Raw genomic sequence first — 22,114 nt, forward strand, 5'->3', positions numbered from 1 at the left:
AAACAAAGCATGGTGTAACTTAAAGCAAGTGAAGAAACGGTGTCAAGAAAGTAATTAAAGGTGTCAAATGCAGTACAGATGTTAAGCAAGGTTAGAGGTAAAGGCATCCAACTAGGAAGGTCAGTAGTTATCCTGGCAAAAGCCAAGGTTTGGGCAGAAGCCAGACCTTACCAAATTCAGACGAGGACAAAGGTAGGAGAATGGAAAAAAGCAAATGTGATGTGCTCTTTTAGAAAGCTTCACTGACTGCAAAGACCAAGTCAGGGAACTGGACAGCAATCTTTCACTAAGAACAGTGCCTGCCTCAATAAATATTTATTGACTGAATAAGTAATTTTAAAAATGAACAAAAGAATGAAGAAATCAGCCAGGCATGGTGGCTCACGTCTGTAATCCCAGCACTTTGGGAAGCTGAGGTGGGCGGATCACAACGTCAAGAGATCACAACTATCCTGGTCAACATGGTGAAACCCCGTCTCTACAAAATACAAAAATTAGCTGGGTGTGGTGGTGCGTGCCTGTAGTTCCAGCTACTCGGGAGGCTGGAGGCAGAAGAATCGCTTGAACCCAGGAGGCAGAGTTGCAGTAAGCCAAGATCACGCCACTGCACTCCAGCCTGGTGACAGAGTGAGAAACTGTCTTATAAAAAAAAAAAAAAAAAAAAAATGAAGAAATCTGTAGCAATCTAGTTGTTTCCCTAGTCCTTGTCTCTTACTGTGTTGGTTTATCTATAAACTGAATATGGACTAGGCCCAAGCCAAGTTCCATTTCCTCCATGAAGCTTTCCTTGATTTTTCTAACCTTCAACAATCTTCTCTACTATAATAAAAAAGATGAACAATAACAAGTGTTGGCAAGGATGAAGAGAAACTGGAACCCCCATACATTACTGGTGTAGCTGCTGTAGAAAAGTTTCTCAAAAAAGTTAAACCAAAAGTTACCATATCATCCAGCGATTCTGCTCATATATATGTATATATATAAAAATAGTGAAATTTTATATATAAATTTATATACATATAAATGGCAGAATTGCTGTATCATATATATTATTACACATATATATCATATATATATTATTACACAGATATGTGTAATAATATATATATGAGCCAGCAATTCTGATCTTTATATATATATAAATTGCATATCTATCTTAATATAGTACAATTGAATATATATAAAGTGAATTTGCATATATATAATATATATATGATTCAGCAATTGCACTATATATATATAGATCTAAATACATGTATTTATCTATATATACACATACCCAAGAAAATGAAAAACATATGTTCACACAAAATGCACACATAAATGTTGAGAGCAACATTGTTCATAATAGCAAAAAAGTAGAAACAACACAAAGTCCATCAACTGATGAATGAAATAAACAAAATGTGGTATATCCGTAAAATAGAACATTATTCAGCCATAAAAAGAAACGAAGTATGGATACCTGCTAGGATATGGATGAATCTTGGAAACAATATTCTAAGTGAAACAAGCCAGACACAAAGGCCACATATTATATGATTCCATTTATAGGAAATGCCCAGAATAGGCAAATCCATACAGTCAGAAGGTAGATTTGTGGTTTCTAGTAGCTGGGGAAGGAGGGGATAGAGTGACTGCTAATGGATACAGGACTTCTTCTAGGGGTGAGAAAAAAGTTCTGGAATTAGATAGTGGTATATCTCAATTTTTTAAAACTTCTTGGCCAGGTGCAGTGGCTCACGTCTGTAATCCCAACACTTTGGGAGGCCAAGGCAAGGAGACTGCTCAAAGCCAGGAGTTTGACACTAGCCTGGCCAACATGGCAAAACCCCATCTTAATTAAAAATATAAAATTTAGCCAGGTATGGTGGCACACTCCCAGCTACTTGGGAGGCTGAGGCATGAGAATCACTTGAACCTGGGAGGCTGAGGTTGCAATGAGCTGGGATCGGACCACTGCAGTCCAGCCTGGATAACACAGCATGACTCTGTCTCAAAAAAAACAAACAAAAAAATGTCCTCTAATCTCTTACTACAGAACACCTAAATTCTACCCATCTATTTAGAACTCCCTCTACTTGTTAGTTTGAGTGAAATTACTGAGAGGTTCCTTGAAGACAGAGTCTCATCAACTTTGTCCTAGACTATTATATTAACATCCTAATGGATATCCTAACCTTTAACCCTGACCTCCCTCCATCTCCAGAATGATCATTCTTCTACACTCCTGCAAAAAGTATCCAGAAATTTACCAGTATTGTAGGATATATTTAATACAGTATTAATACAGTTTTATATTTAATACTAGCATTAAAGTATTATAGTGTTTGCCTTAAGAGGTGCACAAAACAAATCACTGGGGCATGAAACGAAAATATTAGAACTCTTCATATTTGTTTCTTAGTCTATCCCTTAAAATTTTTGTTTTTTAAATTTTTTTTGGCTGGGTGCAGTGACTCACACCTGTAATCCCAGCACTTTGGGAGGCTGAGGTGGGTGGATCACGAGGTCAGGAGTTCAAGACCAGCCTGACCAACATGAAGAAACCCCATCTCTACTAAAAATACGAAAATTAGCCAGGTGTGGTGGTGCATGCCTATAATCCCAGCTACTTGGGAGGCTGAGACAGGAGAATTGCTTGAACCCAGGAGGTGGAGGTTGCAGTGAGCCAAGATCACACCATTGCACTCCAGCCTGGGCAACAAAAACAAATTAAAAAAAAAATTTTTTTTTTGGTATCTCTTATATATACATAAGACATCAGTACAAAATCACTTGTTATAATGTATAAAAATATATATAGGGGTACATTCTCAATTTTTTTAATGGATTAAAGTGTATCATGAAAAAAATTTATAGACCATCTATCTACCTAAAAAGATTAAAATTGAAGCTTATTGGCATGGCATATAAGATCCTTTGTGACCTAGCCACCAGTTACCTCTTCTGGAGCTGCCAAACCAGCTTTGCTCTTTATATTCCAGTAGTGTTAAACTGCTTATGAAGTTTCTTCTATATACCAGGCTGTTTCACACTTTCATGCCTCTGTGCTTGCATGGGAGTACCCTCTGAATCCTTCAAATTCAACCTTCACAGCTCTGTTCAGACATCAACTTCTCTTGAAAGAACTCCTCAGAGTACCCCCTTTGCCTCTAAGCTAAGTGCTTCTCCTATGGTTCCAGTAGCACTCTGTGCATTGCATCTCTCTCTTTTTTTAAGAGACAGGGTCTCACTCTGTCACCCACACTGGAGTACAGTGACATGATCATGGCTCACTGCAGTCTTGAATTCCTGGGCTCAGGTGATCCTCTCACCTCAGCCTCTCAAATAGCTAGGACTACAGGTGCCCACCACTACAGCTGGCTAATTTCTTTTATTTTTTATTTTTGCAGAGATGGGGTCTCACTATGTTGCCCAGGCTGGTCTTGAACTCCTGGCCTCGGGTGATCCTCCTGCCTCAGTCTTCCGAAGTACTAGGATAACAGGCATGAGCCAATGCACCTGGCCTCTACCTTTTTACTAAACTGGTTATTCCAGGAAAAGGACTATAGTGTACTAAACTTTATTATCCTACTGCCTAGTCTAGAAGCAGACTCCTAGTAAGTTCTCAAAAAATGGTTCTGAATTGAATAAATTTTTCTCTGTACTCAAAATACATTTTTTTTTTTTGAGATGGAGTCTTGCTCTGTCACCAAGCTGTAGTGCACTGGTGCGCTGCTTACTGCAACCTCCAACTCCCTGGTTCAAGCGATTTTCCCGCCTCAACCTCCAGTGTAGCTGGGATTACAGACACGCGCCACCACGCCCAGCTAATTTTTGTATTTTTGGTAGAGAGGGGGTTTCACCATGTTGGCCACAATGGTCTTGATCTCCTGACCTCATAAGCCACCCACCTTGGCCTCCCAAAGTGCTGGGATTACAGGTGTGAGCCACTACGTCTGACCTCAAAATACATATTAACTATCTGTGTAATCTCCTTCTCAGAGGTAGGGAAATATTAGTACAAGTTTTCATAGCCAATCGTTAGCTTTAGGCCTAAGGACATTAGCCTCAGTGATTCTCCTTGTTTTAGATTTCTAGGGCCAGCTAGGTCCTTGCATCCCCCACAAACATGCACACATAACTCTTCAGATGTATACCTTCTTTCTTTATATGTGTTAATATATTTGCTAAGATTTTAGTCAATCTTTTTGGTCTCAAAGGCATTGTGTCTCCTTAAGGTGCCTTTCCATACCTCTGCTCTGACTGTGTTGTTTTTAAAGCTTAATTCTCAAAGAACAATTCCCTTATTGGTAATTTATTAATTTATTCAGTAAACAAATATTTTATGCATCTACTATGCGCCAAGCCCTTGGTACTTGCTAGGAATACCCAGCATAACTAAAAGAGACAACATGTCTGCTCTCAAGAAGCTGGCAACCTATTGCAGGAATTTCCAAATTCCTGGGGTCACTTCCTATTTGTCTCCAAATGAGAATCCCCAGGTCCAAAATACTATATTTTTCAAGCCACTTAACAATAAAATAAAAAAGAAAAATAGTTATTCAATGGCACACAAGGAAAACCCAGACAGACCATCTTTTATCAAATTGCAATCAGAGATTTCTAACAGTAGGGCTTCAGCACTGAAACCAAAAGTGGAAATAAAAAAGAAGCCCACTATGCATAACAGGTGCCTGGGGCTCTACCAAAGATGGAGCAAACTCCTAAGTGGGAAACAGGAGTTGAGGATAACTGCAGAACTGCCTTAATTTGGTTAGTTTTTCAGAAATAATCCATGAGCTAAATAACAGCAGCAATCAAGAATGTATTTTTTCTGGAAAAAACATAAACACTCAGGTAAACACTGAATAAGCTCTCACCAATAAGTTTTTGCCGTTAGTATTTTGTTGTTGCTTTTTCAGGTAGGTTGTTTTCCCCCTTATAAAAAAAACTATACAAGTATACCAAAGAAAGGCCTGGAAAACACAGAAAAGTATAAAAAGATAATAATTCCTCCAGTCAAAAAAATACTTATTTTTGTGTATCTTGTTTCAGACTGTTTTCTATTATATAATTTTTTCTATTCAGAAAATTGACACCATATTGAATGTGTAGTTGCATAACTTGATTTTATCATTTAATATTAGGAGCATTTTCCCATGTACTTTTTTTTAATTGGTAAATTTTTTTTTTATTCTAAAGAGACAGGGCCTCGCCATTTTGCCCTGGCTGGTCTCAAACCGCTAGTCTCAAGCAATCCTTCCGTCTTGGCCCCCTAAGTAGCCGGGACTAGAGACGTGTGCCACCAGACATAGCCTTTCTAAGACTGGATAGTATTCCACCATGTGGAGATGCAAGATTTCCCCACTCTCCTATAATTAGGCAGGTTTTAGGAATATTTTGCAGCACAGAATAGATGAGTGTTACTGAATGCTCTCATTTACAACTATCTAAATGTATCCTTCAGATAAATTCTTTTTTTTTTTTTTTTGAGTTGGAGTTTCCTTCTTATTGCCCAGGCTGGAGTGCAATGGCACAATGTTGGCTTACCACAACCTATGCCTCCTGGGTTCAAGCAATTCTCCTGCCTCAGCCTCCCAAGTAGCTGGGATTCCAGACATGTGCCACCACCCCTGGCTAATCTGGTATTTTTAGTAGAGACGGGGTTTCTCCATGTTGGCCAGGCTGGTCTAAAACTCCTGACCTCAGGTGATCCGCCCACCTTGGCCTCCTAAAGTGTTGGGACTAGAGGTGTGAGCTACCATGCCAGGCCCACATAAATTCTTAAATGAAGAATTAAGTCAAAGAATATAAATTTTTTTAGGGCTCTTGAGATTTATGCCAAGAAGTTCTCTGTTCAAACTCTTCAGCACTATGTGAGGATAACGACGTCAACCCTTGGCAGTACTAGATATTTTTACTTTAATCTTCATTAATATGATAGATTTAAAAGGATATCTCATTTTAATCTGCAGTTTTGATTGGTAATGAGAATGAACATTTAAATATGTTCATCTTAATTTCTTATTTATGGCACTCTGTTTATGCCCTTTATTTTATTAGGATATTACTTTTTTTTTTAATGATGGGAAGGAGCTCCAATTAAATCAAAGTATATAACAAATATATGTGTCACATGTTGCTTGCATGTTCCCTCAATTTGAATGAACACACATGGCTCTTGAACTTTGAATTTCCATGGTAATAGCTCCAAATTTTTCTAAAGTAGAACCAGCATAACTTAATCCCCACCAGTACTACTCCTAACACCACCTTTGCACTTCTATATTAATCAGGTGCTGTTTTAAGCACCAAGCTCAAGGTTACTAAAGATTTGCACAATGAGCCCATAATGCTGTGTTTAACCAAATGGTAGACTGGAAAACACAGAAAGACTTGTAATTGCTTCTTTATCCTCTGTACTTTGAATCCCTCAAACAACAAGTTGCTTACCATGGTTCTGGGCAAAAAAAAAAAAAATTGCCTTTGGTCCTCTAAAACATCATCTGTGTTTGGAAGGCAGAGTAACAGAAGACAAAGAGTATGAGCTCTAGAGTGGACAAACCTGGGCTTAGAATCGAAGCTCCATCATGTTCTTGCTGTGTGACCTCAGCCAAGTCGTCTTGCCTCTCTAGGCCTCAATTTCCTTATTTATAAAATGAGAAGAAAACTATCTGTTTTTGGGTTATCATGAAGATGAGATAAAGTATATAATGTTTATAATTAGGAGTCTAGTATGTGGTAGGTGTGTTTCAGAAAATGTGATTTATACCAGGCACTGTGGTTGTTGCCTGCAATCCCAGCTATCAGTAGGCCAAAGTTGGAGGATCAACTGAAACCAAGAGTTCAAGACCAGACTAGGAAAAACAGCAAGACCCCATCTCTTAAAAAAAAAAAATGTAAAAATTAGCCAGACAGCCAGGTGCAGTGGCTAATGTCTCTAATCTCAGCACTTCGGGAGCCTAAGGCAGGCAGATCACTTGAGGTCAGGAGTTTGAGACCAGCACGGCCAACATGACAAAACTCCATCTCTACCAAAAATACAAAAATTAGCTAGGTGTGGTGGTACACACCTGTAATTCCAGCTACTTGGGAGGCTGAGGCAGGAGAATCACTTGAACCCAGGAGGCGGAGTTTGCAGTGAGCTGAGATCACGCCACTGCACTCCAGCCTGGGTGATGGAGTAAAAAAAACAAAAACAAAAACAAACAAACAAAAAATTAGCCACGCATAGTAGCTCATGCCTGGAGGCTGAGGTGAGAGGACAGCTGGAGCCCAGGGTTCGAGGCTACAGGCAGCTATGATCACACCATTGCACTCCAGCCTGGGTGACAAGACCTCATCTAATTTTTTTTTAAAAGTGATTCTTCCCTACTCTAACAGTGTTAAATCAATTACTTATTTAATTCTAATGATCTTATATAAAATGTTCGCCTGAAATAGTCAGCTGTCCCAGCAAAGCATCATCTGGGGTAAAAAAACAAAAAACAAAAAACATGTAGATCAGCTTTCTGTCAAGTGTAATTTACACTGCTATAATTATGCAATCATCAACCAACACTGCAAGACAACAAAAACCCCAAAGCTGATGTTACTGAAATTGGTGAATACAATAATTACTAGGGTCTCAAAATCATGACCACCAATTCCTTTAGGAAAGCAACAGAAATCTTTGTAATTGCAGGAGCAAAAGGCTGATTAGTTATCCCAGACAGTGGTTTCTACAGCAGAAGGTTTTTGGTCACGGGCCAGAATGGCAGCACACTCAGAAATCTTTCTCAAATTGCTGTTTTCTCACACTCATACTCTGAAAGGAACAAGGCCAACAAAAGAACTGAAAAGAAAGAAAGGGCATTCTCTTTTGAAATTTAGCCTTCTTAGCACTGATTCCTGGCAAGGGGCTTTACCCTGGCGAAATAATCTCTAGGAGGAAAGCATAGTCTATGAAATCTGTCAACATAGCCCCTTTCTACGGAAAAAGTAAGGAACGCGTTTTTCCTGTAAGTGTAGATTCCTTTAGGAAAGGAAGTTCAAGACCAGCTTGGGCATATAGCAAGACTAAACACCTATGTTGAGTGCTGTGCTACATACTTAAATTATATTATCCCTCAGATCAAACTATGAGGTAGATATTACCCTTCCTCAAAGATATTAGGTAACTTGCTCAAGGTTTTATAGTCATTAAGTAGAAACATTTCCAGTTCCAGGACCCAGATCTGTCTAACTTTGAAACCTTTTTATTTTCAATAAACCTTTATCAAGTCTTAAAACAGTAATGCCAATTCTCCCTTATGAAAAGGAATCCAATTTAAATTCTGATTCCAAAACAAAACAAATAAATAAGCCCAACATACTGAGTATTCACCAAAAGGATGACCATTTCTGTCGATTAGCAGATTGCTTTTCTGCCTCCCAATAGTCCTTAAAATGAACTGAGAGACTCACATGAAGTGCCCTTTTAAAAAAACAAAAAAAACAAAAACTTAAATCTATAAAGAAAATGGTACCTGTTGACAACCACAGAACACTGAAGCAAAAGCAAGTATAAAACAGGTACAGGCTTCTCAACCACTTCGCAGATGTCTGCCAATAATATCCTGATAAAATCCAGGAAGTAGGTCTTGGCTTGACTCCCAGCCTCTTCTCCATGGCCTTCCAGACAGGCAGAACCAGTACACTAGAAGGACAGAAAGAGAGGAAATTACATGCCAAGTAATTAATAATTGATTCCTGGAAATGTGGAATGCTAGAGAATATGACAGATTAGGAAAATGAAAAATGTCAAGTTTGTCTTTAACAGCTCAACACTGCCTATAAATTTTAAACCTGGACTTTGAGGTAGCTATAATTATCACAATAACAACATAGCAAGGGATGTGAAATGAATCCACTAAAAAGTGAAACACTTTAATTCCCTTTTTTTAAAAAAAAATCTACCAGTAAATCACCTATGTGGTAGAATGGAAAGAACACCACCCTGCAACACCCTGCAAACAAGAAGATCAGAGTTTTACTTGCAGATCTGCTACTAAGAGCTTTGTGACTTTGACTAAACACACTTTTTTACCTATGAGAAGGAGAGGCTGCACCCTCAGAGGTAAAGTAACCTGAGGGTTATATCTGGCCCAGTATTTTTTAAATTTCTGAACTCAAATGTCTGTAGGCAGGAAATGCACTCTCCAGTCTGCTACTGTCCCCATCCACCACTATTATCTTAAAAATATATTCAATTTACACCTCAGTGCTACCCACCCCAACCCTGCATTCGACAAATACTTATGCCAGGCACTATGCTGGCTACTCCAGAATCTAGGGGCTGGATGATTTAGGTCTCTTCCAGCAGAAAAACTCATTTGCCATAAATTTCTTCCCTCTTATACAACTTTGGTATATTGTCTAAATTATTACATCAATATTGGCAACATTATGAGGGTTGACTGAGTTCTGAAGAAGCAATTCAAAAACTTCTGTCCAACTACGTACCTGTCACCTACATCCAGCAAATGACACAGGCTGCCAACCCCTAACTCCTATCCATGGTCAGCCTACAGGGAGATCAGCATTGCGTGGGCTGGATACCAATGCTGACTAATACCAGGAAACAGACAGACATACACACAGCTGCAAAACTGAGGTGCAGCCCACCCAAGAAAAGACTTTCACAGAGCCATACGCATCCGAAGGACTCTATCGTTCTCATTCACTTCCATCCATTCCTATTTCTAGTTGTTTTGCAGTTGTATTTCACGGAGCAGGGGGCAGAAAGGAGGTGTGTGGGCCAGAAACATGTTCAAGAGATTATGAAATGGAGCCTAAGTTAGAAAGTACATCCAGCAACTTCTCTAGCCTCCCAAGATGGAACAAGTGAGTATGCATGCGTGTGTGTATGTGTGTGTATGAATCTTACCCAATACATTTCTGCCCACCACAAAAGGATTTGAAACTCAAGGTGACTCAACACCTGTCATCAATAGCCTGACAGGTGGGTGGGAGAAGCAGAAAAGAAATGAATAGCTTTTGAAAAATGGAGTAATAAACACCATTGGACTAACAAGCTGATTAGAAGTACAATGTATAGCAAATCCTGCATAAGAGAAAGGCAGTTAACTTCATCTGAACTCCTAACCAGTCATTCCTCTGAAACCTATAATTGCCTAAGGGCACAAATCACTGCTAGGGTCCAGTTAAAGTCTTGCTGACCAAAGGCAAGAACACCACCAATCACCAAGATCCAAATGGTTTGTTATTGAATCAAAGGGTAACAACCCAGGGAGAGAACATACACCCCCACAATACTTGACAAATGAAAATCTAGAAAAGCTCACAATAGTTCTGGCATTTAGGGCGTTACAAGTACATCCAAAATAAAAGCACTCTCTGTTGCAGCAGCTGTTCAGACAGAACAGGGGGTAATGTTTACTTAATACTTCAGGTTGATGGGGGCTGTATCATAGTTCTGTCTGTCAGCTACATACGTGGAACTCCATTTATGTACACAGCGATAAGATATGTTTGAACAACGATGGAGCAAGTCTGAAACAGCCTATTCAGTTGGTATGAGTAATCGAGAATAAAGCTCTCTTTTAAAAAGTCTCAGATACTTGGGAAAGTAACAGAACAGACTGCCATGAATAGCTCTGCTTATATTTGCAGACACTGTTTTCCAAATAGCTGGAAAAATGAACAGATTGTTCTGGGAGGTCGTCTTTCCAATTTGTTCCTAGTTTTCAGTCTGTTAATCACAGAAGAAAGCACAAGGAGAGTCAGCTAATGCTCGTCACTAACTGCAACTACTGTCGGTTGGACACAACCACTATGAGACCAGAAGCCAAAGCTTTCCTGGAATCCCGCCAGAGGTTATCAATTTGGACTTCATTTCACCTTTGTGCTGACTGCAGCCACATAGGACCCTCTGTGGGGCATAATTTTCAAAATCCTAAATGAGGCAGGTTTCACATTATAATGGACACACCGTGCTCAACCCCGTTCCCTCTTTATTCGGCATCAACTTTCTATCGCGGTGGGGAGGCCAAACATCAGAGACAGTCACTAAAGGCTAGGGTGCCGAGGTCGAAAGTGGAAGCAGGACGGCAGCGTCCCGAACCCCGGCTATCTGCCTGGCTGTCAGGGATACGGTGGGAGATGCCTGACTAGGCCCGGGACCGAAAGAAGCGGGGTTCAGCCTGGGACCCAAGCTGTGCACCTGCAAGGCCAGAAGCAGCTGGCGTCCCTGGCCAAGCCTGGGACGCCACCTCCGGACCCAACATCCGGCCAGCGCACCCGCTGGCATCGCCCGTCCCGCTTGTCCCTCCCCTGAGCCCAAGGTCCTCGGCCTGGCAGCCAGCCGCCCCCGGCCACCTACCGGGGCTCAGGGCCACATAGCCGGGCCCTGGCTCTCGGCGGCCTCCGCCTCCTCCTGGTCCATGGGCTCGGGGACCCCAACCTTCGTTCCCCTCACCCGGAGGAGGAAGAGGAAGAAGGTAGTGCGGGCTCCCCACCCGGACAGCTACCTCTCGCCTCAGCCTCCCTGGACAGCGACGGCGGCCGGAAACACCGCCTACTCCCACCTCCCAGGGACCGACCCGGAAACACACTCTCCAGGCTAACCAAGCCCTCCCGCCCCTCCCCCGGGAAGCGCAATGCCGGCCACGAGCCCAAGGCGGGTATGGGGCAGTGCTCCGGGCGGGTAGAACTACGCACAAGCGAAGGAATCTGGGCCCCCAGCCTCTCGCCGCCTGCTCTCCAGAGGCACTCTGCACCTTGCCTCCTTCGCGTGGGCCCCAGGCCCCAGACTCGGGCAATACCCACAAGCAAGATGGCGGCAACGGCGGCACCCCCTACGGCTTAGCGCCCTGACTTGCCATTGGCCAGAGCCCGGAGTGAAGCAGCCGCGGATTGGTCGAGAGCGGTGCGGGGGTGGGGGTGGAGCTGCAGCAGGCTGGAACCAGGAGTGGGCAACGCGGCGTGAGCAGCGGCCCGAGGCTCCCGGAGCATCGCGCTGGTAGAAGACTTCGCCGCTCGGGGCCGCAGCCTGGTGAGCTCAGCCCCCTTCAGGCCCTCCCCTGCATCCCAGCCGGGGCCTCTCCGAGCCGGCGCCGATCGATGCCGACACACCCCGGGGACCCTATCGCGACTCCATCGCACCATATCGCGACACCATCGTGCCCTGTCGAGACTCCATTTTGTCACAGCCCTTTTCAATATATATCTTTTTTAAAAATTTGCCCTGTCATCTTTGGGGGCTGTCTCCCATGTCGTGATTTTGACGTGATCTCTCCGTGACATCACCGCGCCATCGTGAAGTGTGATCTCATCGCCGCCCTGTCGTGACTTCATCAATGTCGTGTTGTGACCTGGCGGCGGCGGGACAGGTGGTGACCGCCAGGAACCCTCCTCCCCTTCTCATCTCCCCATCTCAGCAGCCCTGCTTCGATTATCCGGCTTTTGGATTCTCCGTTGTCCTGGAAAGTATCCGGGACCCCCTCTTGCTTCTCCAGCCCCTGCCAGCATCCACAAGCTGGTAGCGGGACGGGGAGGGCGAGAAGAGGGAGCGCAAGGGGTTAATTCTGCTGCTGCCGCTGCTGCCGCTGTTGCTGCAGCCTCTACCCGAGGGAGGGAAAGGAGAGGAGGCAAGGAGCCTGCGGGGGCGACTGAGAGCCCTGGCTGGAGAGGTGGGGTCCCCAGAGGGGCCTCCAAGCCTTCCTTGGTGAGCACCTTGTATTCTCACTTCTCCTGAAGCTTGTCTCTGCCTCTGAAGAAGAGAGGGGAAAGGAAGCCTAGGGCGTCCTTTTCTCCCATGTCAGCCTGAGTCCGGATAATCGAACTTCACCCATGTATGTCTCCATTCCTCCCTGTCTGTCCTCACCACTCACTTCCTCTGTGTCCCTGTGGAGGGAGATAAAAGCCAGCCTCTGGTGCCAGGGGGACAGCTGAGCAGTGGGGCCAGCCCCCGCCCACCCCCAGGAGACTGGTGAGGAGAGCTGTCCAGCTGAGCAGCAGTATGCATGGTCCTTCTTTCCCGCTTTCTGGGGGTGACCTTGGACCAGGGTCCCTTCTTCATCCCTAAGGATTTGCAGATCCAGCCCCTTAAAGGGACTTCCCCAGGGAAGGTCAGTCCTGAGGAGCCCACCCCTCCAGATCCTCTGCTCCCCTCCCTGTGTGCTAATCCCTCCCTCCCTCCATCCTCCACTCTCACCCCCACCCCACCCCCGTCCCTCCTCTGCAGAGGGATGCTCAGTCCCTCTTGTGTTCACAGTTGGGCAAGGCGGGCATCATGGCCTCGGATTGCGAGCCAGCTCTGAACCAGGCAGAGAGCCGAAACCCCACCCTGGAGCGCTACCTGGGAGCCCTCCGTGAAGCCAAGAATGACAGCGAGCAGTTTGCAGCCCTGCTGCTAGTAAGGAACTGGCTGAGAATTGGGAGGTGGGAAGGGCTGGGTGGTTGGGCCCCCAAGGAATGGGGTCAGTGAGTCCCCAAGGGTACGTTGGTAGTGCTAGCAAGCCTGTTGGCACCAAAGAACACCAAGACCCCTACTTTTGTGCTCTTTTTTGCTCCCCTGAGAATGTGGGCAAAGGGGAGAATGGGACTGAATAAAGCTGTGGCACTAAGGGCCTTGGAGGAGGCTGCCTGGGTCTGTTTTCTGGGGCGTCCCAGAGCAGATGGGAGCTGACTCATAGGGTAACAGCAGCAGGTAGTAACTAGTGCAGAGTACTTGAGGGCTGGGGTTGATTGTTCCGGGCCTGGAGAGTAGCAGGGCTGGAAGTGGCTAGGGACGGGTCCTGGGGAGGGTCAGGATGGCAGTAGGTAGGTTAAGGAAAGGGAGCTGGTTTGGGGCTTAGCCTCGATGGAGGAACCCAAGCTGGGGACAGCAGAGCAGGAGCTGCAGTGCTAGGAAGGGGGGGTTGGTGTGTGGGGGGTGAAGGGAGGAGGGAGTACAGCCGCTGCTTGTTTGCCATGGCAACAAGGAGAAGGCTCTGGAGTCAAGGGCTCACACTGCAGCAGAGGAGGTGTTTAGGTGAAATGTAAGGGGAAATGTTTTGACAGGCGGAGCGGCGAGACGCAGGAGCCATTTCCCCTGAGAAGGTGGCAGAAATGGATCAGGGACTTCTCTGGAGGGAGCAATTAAGGAAGGACCCTAAATCCTTGGGGGATCTTAAACACTGAGTTCTAAGCCCCTTTCATCCCAGGTTGTGGGCATTTAGACATCAGGAAGAACTTTGCATCTGGCCAGGTGTTGAAATGCTCAAATGAATGGTTGAGGAAGACTAGACCTCTCTTCCATGGGATAGTCACAGATGAGAGGGATCCCAGAGGTCACATTTATCTGTGTCTAAGGAGAAAAAGGGAGCTGGATGAAATGACCCCAGATGAGTCCTGTTGCATAACCTCATCCTGCTAGTCCTCAGTGCCCCGGGGTGCAGGAAAGGGACAGTCTTTGCCACTTCTTCCTTTCATCCTGATGATAGCACATACTCCTTATAGGTGACCAAGGCAGTGAAAGCAGGTGACATAGATGCCAAAACTCGGCGGCGGATCTTCGATGCTGTCGGTTTCACCTTCCCCAATCGTCTCCTGACCACCAAGGAGGCACCAGATGGCTGCCCTGACCATGTCCTCCGGGCTTTAGGCGTAGCCCTGCTGGCCTGCTTCTGCAGTGACCCCGAACTGGCCGTCCATCCCCAAGTCCTGAACAAGATTCCCATTCTTAGCACCTTCCTCACAGCCCGAGGGGACCCGGACGATGCTGCCCGCCGCTCCATGATTGATGACACCTACCAGTGCCTGACGGCTGTAGCAGGCACACCCAGAGGGCCTCGGCACCTCATTGCTGGTGGCACCGTGTCTGCCCTATGCCAGGCATACCTGGGGCATGGCTATGGCTTTGACCAGGCCCTGGCACTCCTGGTGGGGCTCCTGGCTGCTGCCGAGACACAGTGCTGGAAGGAGGCAGAGCCCGACCTGCTGGCCGTGTTGCGGGGCCTCAGTGAGGATTTCCAGAAAGCTGAGGATGCCAGCAAGTTTGAGCTCTGCCAGCTGCTGCCCCTCTTTCTGCCCCCGACAACCGTGCCCCCTGAATGCCACCGGGATCTGCAGGCTGGGCTGGCACGCATCCTGGGAAGCAAGCTGAGCTCCTGGCAGCGCAACCCTGCACTGAAGCTGGCAGCCCGCCTGGCACACGCCTGCGGCTCCGACTGGATCCCAGCGGGCAGCTCTGGGAGCAAGTTCCTGGCCCTGCTGGTGAATCTGGCGTGTGTGGAAGTGCGGCTGGCACTGGAGGAGACGGGCACAGAGGTGAAAGAGGATGTGGTGACCGCTTGCTATGCCCTCATGGAGTTGGGGATCCAGGAATGCACTCGCTGTGAGCAGTCCCTGCTCAAGGAGCCACAGAAGGTGCAGCTCGTGAGTGTCATGAAGGAGGCCATAGGGGCTGTCATCCACTACCTGCTACAGGTGAGTGTGCAGTGACCCATATGGGGGGAGCCAGTACTGGAGCTGGGAGGCAAGTGGGAGGGGAACCATGGAGAGACAGTGAAGCTGCATGTCCACACAAGCTGATACTGTAGCCAGCACTCCAGGGAGTAGCGTGCGGCCCAGCCTCCCTCTCTCTCCCTCCCTTCACACAAGCACCATACCACACACCATATGTGCACTCACATCACAGTACACACACACAACACAGTAACCTCCCACTCAAACGCTCCCCCCAGTACACATACACTACACGCCACACACCTCTCCCCAACACATGCACACAAAATTGAAGCAGCCTGTTCTGCTCACTCCACAGCATTATTTTATATGCGCATACACCCAAACTTCTAGCGGTACAAGGAAGAGCAGCAGAGTTGCTGGTTCCTGGCCTCTGGAGAGGTCTGGCTAGATCAGTTTGTCTGCCTCCCCTACATCCCCTCCTGCCTTCCCGCCTGAGAGGCCAGCTGTCCTGTCCCACAGGGATTCAGTCACAACTCTGGTCTCTTTAATGGCCTGCTCCAGCCACTGACCTCACCAGCCGTATATTCCATGCACCATGCTAAGCTCATGGCTTTTTTCTGATTTAGCCCAAAAGAGAGCATCCCCTCATGTACACGGTAGCCAGGAACCTGCCCTCCCGCCCCAGGTCAGAGCTGCTGTAAAGGGCATGTGACTTAGCTTTTGACCTGTGAATTTCCTTCTAGCCTTGACACACTTTAGAGGTAGGGAGATAGGGAGATGTGACTGGAGCCTCAGCGAGTACAGGGGCATGTCACTCAGTTCACTCAGGCCCAGTTCACCTAGCAGACACGCATGGAGGGCCCGCTCACTCTGTGCCAGGCCCTCATATGTGTCCCTATCATGTGTTGGGCGCTGGGTTCATGGGACAGAATAAGGGTTGGGGCCTGCCTTTGGAAGGCTCACAGGCCAGAATTCCCTTCTAGTTGTATTATTTCTAGCTGGCTGGCCTCTGGCAAGGCAGGGGAGGGTCTCTGGTCCTGCTCCATCTCAAGGGGGTCCTGTGGCAACAGGTGGGGTCAGAGAAGCAGAAGGAGCCCTTTGTGTTTGCCTCCGTGCGGATCCTGGGTGCCTGGCTGGCTGAGGAGACCTCATCCTTGCGTAAGGAGGTGTGCCAGCTGCTGCCCTTCCTCGTCCGCTATGCCAAGACCCTCTACGAGGAGGCCGAGGAGGCCAATGACCTTACCCAGCAGGTGGCCAACCTGGCCATCTCCCCCACCACCCCAGGGCCCACCTGGCCAGGAGACGCTCTCCGGTGAGTCAGTAGTTATAGTCTGTCCAGCTAGATCATTCTACAGAAAAGTATAACACAAGGACATCCCCCCTACAAACTGGGCTGTGCCAGGCTTCCTGATTGGGCCATGAGATTTCCTTTAGGGTTATTTCTGTTTGTTTTGGGGGGCTTGTTCCCACAGGACTCCTCGGCTGCCAAGTGTCACTTGCCAACCCCAGATTTCTCAGTTAAAAGCGAACTTAGACTTATTGAGCACCTACTACGAGCCAGGTATTTTGCTCTATCCTTTACCAAAACGATCTCATTTGGTCCACGTGGTAAATCTAACATAAGTCTCGTTCACATATGAAAGATGAGGAAACTGAGGCTCATAGAGATTAAAGTTACTTGCCCATAGTCACACCTTGTGGCAGAGCCCAAGTTTGGTCCTGGGTTGTGTGACTCTGAAGCTTGTACTTTTTCTGTAGTACCTGTGAGGATGTGTCCTTCTCCCCTACTTCCATTTTTCTGAGGCAAAGTGCCCTAAAAACAGAATCTATGTGCCTTCATCTCTCCCAACCCTACACGTATCTGTCCCTTCCACATCCCCAGGCTCCTCCTGCCCGGCTGGTGCCACCTGACCGTGGAAGATGGGCCCCGGGAGATACTGATCAAGGAAGGGGCCCCCTCGCTTCTGTGCAAGTATTTCCTGCAGCAGTGGGAGCTCACATCCCCTGGCCACGACACCTCGGTGCTGCCCGACAGCGTGGAGATTGGCCTGCAGACCTGCTGCCACATCTTCCTCAACCTCGTGGTCACCGCACCGGGGCTGATCAAGTGAGGGGCTCGGGAGAGGTGGTGGGGGAGGAGGCTGGAGGAGGCAAAGGGGTCTGCCCAGTTGCCTCAATTCCCAGTCTCCTACTTTGCCCTTCGTGTCTATGGATTTCTGTTAGTGGTAGCATGGGGGTCTCAGAGTAGATACAACCAGCTCCACATGAGGATTTGGCATATCTGGAACCCCCAGGTACTATCTCGGCATGTCTACCTGCTCCAATCTCTGCCCCCCAGTTGCTGTGTTTGGGGCCCAAAGTTAATTCTTCACCCTGCTGCCTAATTTCTTGCCGGGGCTTGATTTGGCTCTGCTAGACCCCCACCTACCTTCATCCTTCCTCTCTTTCTTCTCCAGGCGTGACGCCTGCTTCACATCTCTTATGAACACCCTGATGACGTCGCTACCCGCACTAGTGCAGCAACAGGGAAGGCTGCTTCTGGCTGCTAACGTGGCCACCCTGGGCCTCCTCATGGCCCGGCTCCTTAGCACTTCTCCAGGTAAGACCTGGGCACCCAGTCCTAATGGGTGAGGGCAGAACACCTGGGTGGACCTCCTGTGTTTGGGGCAAAAGTCACCATTTCCAGAAGATGGTTTTGCAGAATTTTCTAATCAAGAGGAAATCTTTGCAGTGTATCTCCATCCCCCACCCCCACCTTTCTTCCCAAAATGCTAACATTCTCTTTCTTCTAAAGACTTTTAAGGCAAGCTCTGGTGGGTGTTAAGCACAGGCCTGCTCACAGGCACAGGCATAGGCACCTGGAATCCCTGGCAGCCTCAGGAATCTGAATCCAGTGTTTTCAAGGTGGAGCCGCCCCCACCCAGGCCTTGAGTCAGAAACCTGACTTCCTTCCATTGATGTTTTTCTCTGCTCTGCTCGGCACCTCACCCCCGTCAGTGACAGGCTTCAGCACTTGGTGTCCCTTTATGCACACCTTCTCCCTAGCTCTGCCTCACTCTGGCTGTTTGCAGGGGAAGGGACTTCCCCTCCAACCCCTCCAGCCCCGGCAGCCCTGTGTGTCTCCCACTTTGGCCGTGGGTGTCTGCTTGGGTCCCTCTGTCCCTGCCTGTTCCCTGTGCCCCATCTGTCAGGTTGTAGGAGCTGAGCAGATGCCTGGGAACAGGGCGTAACATACCCGTACCCTCCACTGCCTCTGTGTTCCTTGTGTGGGGATCCCAGCGGGGTACCCAGCCATAGGAAGGGGCACACGTCCCTGTGCACCAGGAGCCCACTCTGCACTCAGTCCCGGGCTGCATCTCCACAGCCCCCAGTGTCATGGTCCCAGTTCTGGCTCACCCACAAATACCACCAGGTTAGGCTGACAGCCTCCTGGAGAGCACCTGCAGTATGAGGGTCACCCGCTGTGCGGCTGGTATGCAAAGCCGGGTCACTTGCTCATGTTCCTCTCTGGCGCCCTCTTCTGGCCCAAGGATCAAACTGGTGCAGCCCCCTTGGCCTGTTTTGGAGCTGTGTGTGCAGAACCCTGAGGGGCTCTCTCTCACATCTGACTCTGGCTCACCCCTACTTCCTGTGCCAGTAGAGGTCTTGGTGCTTGAGTCTACCAAGATGATCACATTTAATTCTCACAACAAATTTCTAAGATGAGCGTTATTGGCCCCATTTTACGAGTGGAGAAACAGACCCAGAAAGGTTAATTACCTAAGGTCACACAGTGAGCATTAGAGGTAGGGTTTGAACACAGGCAGTATGATTCCAGGCTGTGCCCTGGCTCCTGCATGTGTCCACACAGAGGGCTAGGGAAGAGTCAAGCACAGCAGCTGGCCCGTCTGGTTCATGCCCCGCTCCCTCCATTCCTTACAGCTCTTCAGGGAACACCAGCATCTCGAGGGTTCTTCGCAGCTGCCATCCTCTTCCTATCGCAATCCCACGTGGCACGGGCCACCCCAGGCTCAGACCAGGCAGTGCTAGCCCTGTCCCCTGAGTACGAGGGCATCTGGGCCGACCTGCAGGAGCTCTGGTTCCTGGGCATGCAGGCCTTCACTGGCTGTGTGCCGCTGCTGCCCTGGCTGGCCCCTGCCGCCCTGCGTTCCCGCTGGCCACAGGAGCTGCTCCAGCTGCTAGGCAGCGTCAGCCCCAACTCTGTCAAGCCCGAGATGGTGGCCGCCTATCAGGGTGTCCTGGTAGAGTTGGCGCGGGCCAATCGGCTGTGCCGGGAGGCCATGAGGCTGCAGGCGGGCGAGGAGACGGCCAGCCACTACCGCATGGCTGCCTTGGAGCAGTGCCTGTCAGAGCCCTGAGGGGTGTCCACCGGGGACAGACCCGGGGGCGGGCAGCGAGGGAAGGAGGGAGGAGGCATCTTCCCTGAAGCCCCCAAACTGGAACCCCCCTCCCCAGACTTCCCCCCCAAAACACCCCAGCTTTCTGGCTTTTCTGAGGGCAAGGGCATGGTGCCCACCCCTCAAGTGTAAGGAACTGCGTCTCAGGCCCCCACGGGGCAGGGATTGGCTTGGAAATCAACGTGGTTGTCCCCGCCAGGCCGGGGAAGGTTGGAGCAGCCCCCAGGGAGGGGGGCACTAGGTATCATTGTGCCCGATGTCTGGCTCCCCCGCAGGAGGGAGGCTCCAAGGTAGGACAGGGCTGGCAGGAGCAGACTGCCTCAGCCCATGTGCCCTGCCGGCCAGGGCGTGAGCTCCCCTTGGCTGTGGTGCCTCCTCTGGCCCCCCAGGTCCACGTCCTTTAAAATTGGCCCTTTGGCTCTTGCCCTTGGCTTCCTCGGGAAGAGAGCAGGCTTAGGCCATTGACATCGCAGTTCTTCCTATCAACTTCAGTGACCCAGGGTCTGAACTGCCCCCATCCTAGGGCGACCTGGGGCAGACAGGCCTAGTGGGGGGTGGGGAAACCTCCTTCCACCTGAGCTTGCTTGAAGGGATCCAGAAGTCCCAGGGCTCAGATCTTTGAACCTTTGTGTCATGTTGCAGCAGAGTGGCGATGGGGGTTAGGGGGTTATTTATTTTGCCTGTCCTTATCCCTGCTTGGACACCTGAGCATCTGATTCCTGTCCCCCTGGTGCCATCTGGCCTGGCTGGAGCCAGGAACAGGAGGGACACTTCCCCAGAATCCGCATGTTTCCCCAGTGATTGCACCCCACTGCCATCGTGGTGCCTGGCTTTAACTCCCATCCTTGCTATGACTCCTCTCTGCAGAGAGACGCGACTGGCGGCTCCAGCAGGGACTACCTTTCTTATGAACCCAGGGGGACCCCCATACACACACACCTCATCCCTTGCTTCCCTGCCCCCTGCCCTCCCCCAGTGCGTTCTGTGATCACCAAGTTCAAAGCTGTGCACATGTGGACACTCAATAAATGTTCATTGGTGATGAGAAGTCTCCTGCGTGGTCTGCCCTGCACCTGCTCTCTCCCTTCCAGGCTCCATCAGTTCACAGCTGCCAGGTACTGAACACACGCCCTGCTAAACACATCGTGAGTCTTACCTCATTCAGCCCTTCCAAGAATCCTCTGAAGGGTTCTGATTTTACAGACAAAGCAACTTTAGCATGGATAAGTGCTTTGCTGAAGGTGTTGAAGCTAGTCGGTGCCAGAGCCAGGACTCCACGAAGGCCATGCGACGCCCCAGCCCACAGCTTTCACTTGTACGGCAGGTTGCCAAACTCATGTTGATGGGGTTAGGCCTCATGGGGGCTCTGGTGCTCTTAAGTACAGATGAAGCCCTGTACCCTCCTCTATGTTATTGGGTTGCTGCCAAGTGGCACTGCCATATCCAATTGTTAAAGAAGTCAGGAATCCTGATTTTTATGTGAAACCCAACTTTTGAATGTCAGTAACAATCTTTAATTAAGTAACTACTGACCCAACAAAACATGCAGGCCAAATGTAGCTTTCAGGTTACCAGCTGCTGATCTTCTATGCCAAGTGAGAAGGCAGAGGGCCTCAGAGCTTCAGCAGGAGATGAGCCAAGCACCAACTGCCTCACCAGCCCTGAGCCAAGGCTGAGGTTAGAACCAGACAGGCCCCAGACCTTCTGCAAACTCCTCCACCTAGGCCTTCAAACCTATAAGTATGTGCTGAGCATACATATCCTATGTGCCTACCTGTCGTTGGCTATGCATAGAGAAGAATATTAATTTACTGGATGTACTAAAAGCCTTCTTAGTCTGGATTCTCTGGGGTAAATCTGAAAAGACATAGAGGCTGGGTGTGGTGGCTAATGCCTGTAATCCCAATACTTTGGGAAGCTGAGATGGAAGGATCACTGATCAAGATCAGCCTGGGCAACACGGTGAGACCCTCATCTCTACGAAAGAAAAAAAATTAGCTGAGCATGCTGCCTCATGTCTGTAATCCCTGCCACTCCAGAGACTGAGGCAAGAAGATCTCTTGAGCCCAGGGGTTTGAGGTTATAGTGAGCTATGATCACACCACTGCATTCCAGCCTGGAAGATAGGATGGGATCCTGTCTCGGGCAGGTGGGGAAGGTGTAAGCAGTGGCTTCTACGTAGGTCCAAACACAGTGAGCCTGGAGCATGAGAGCATGATAGGCAGAACATTTACAGGAAAACTTACAGCAAGTATGTGCTCTGAGACTTCAGGGTGAGGAGGAGCTTGCCAGGCAGATAC

At 48.5% G+C, this 22,114-nt stretch overlaps 2 protein-coding genes across 24 annotated transcripts in view; one reads left to right on the top strand and one right to left on the bottom strand.

Annotated features, from left to right (window-relative positions):
- KIAA0319L (KIAA0319 like) overlaps positions 1-11,791 on the bottom strand; it is a 131,271-nt gene extending 119,480 nt beyond the window's left edge. For 8 of the 19 annotated variants that reach the window (XM_054259132.2, XM_035250774.3, XM_078331194.1 and 5 more), the window contains exons 1-2: positions 11,348-11,537; positions 8,493-8,662 (exon numbers count right to left, since the gene is read on the bottom strand). In XM_054259132.2, the coding sequence (XP_054115107.1) occupies positions 8,493-8,634 (142 nt within the window). In that variant the 5' untranslated portion in view covers positions 8,635-8,662; positions 11,348-11,537. Of the gene's footprint in view, positions 1-8,492; positions 8,663-11,347; positions 11,538-11,685 lie in introns of those variants that run through there. The other 11 variants (XM_078331204.1, XM_078331193.1, XM_078331197.1 and 8 more) reach the window with 2 other exon arrangements.
- A 134-nt stretch (positions 11,792-11,925) lies between these two features.
- On the top strand, positions 11,926-20,859 carry NCDN (neurochondrin). 5 transcript variants are annotated; one of them, XM_035250780.3, is made up of 7 exons: positions 11,926-13,094; positions 13,241-13,381; positions 14,467-15,435; positions 16,488-16,729; positions 17,300-17,524; positions 17,874-18,016; positions 19,339-20,859. In XM_035250780.3, the coding sequence occupies exons 1-7, from the start codon at positions 12,990-12,992 to the stop codon at positions 19,773-19,775; spliced, it is 2,262 nt and encodes a 753-aa protein (XP_035106671.1). In that variant the 5' UTR covers positions 11,926-12,989; the 3' UTR covers positions 19,776-20,859. The 5 variants fall into 5 exon arrangements, with proteins under 5 accessions (XP_035106671.1, XP_078187333.1, XP_008999132.1 ...); XM_078331207.1 differs by having other exon boundaries at positions 11,926-12,691; XM_009000884.5 differs by having other exon boundaries at positions 11,926-12,356.
- Positions 20,860-22,114: the final 1,255 nt, after the last annotated feature.

This window comes from Callithrix jacchus, chromosome 7 (assembly GCF_049354715.1).
Source record: "Callithrix jacchus isolate 240 chromosome 7, calJac240_pri, whole genome shotgun sequence".
NCBI lineage: Eukaryota > Metazoa > Chordata > Mammalia > Primates > Cebidae > Callithrix > Callithrix jacchus.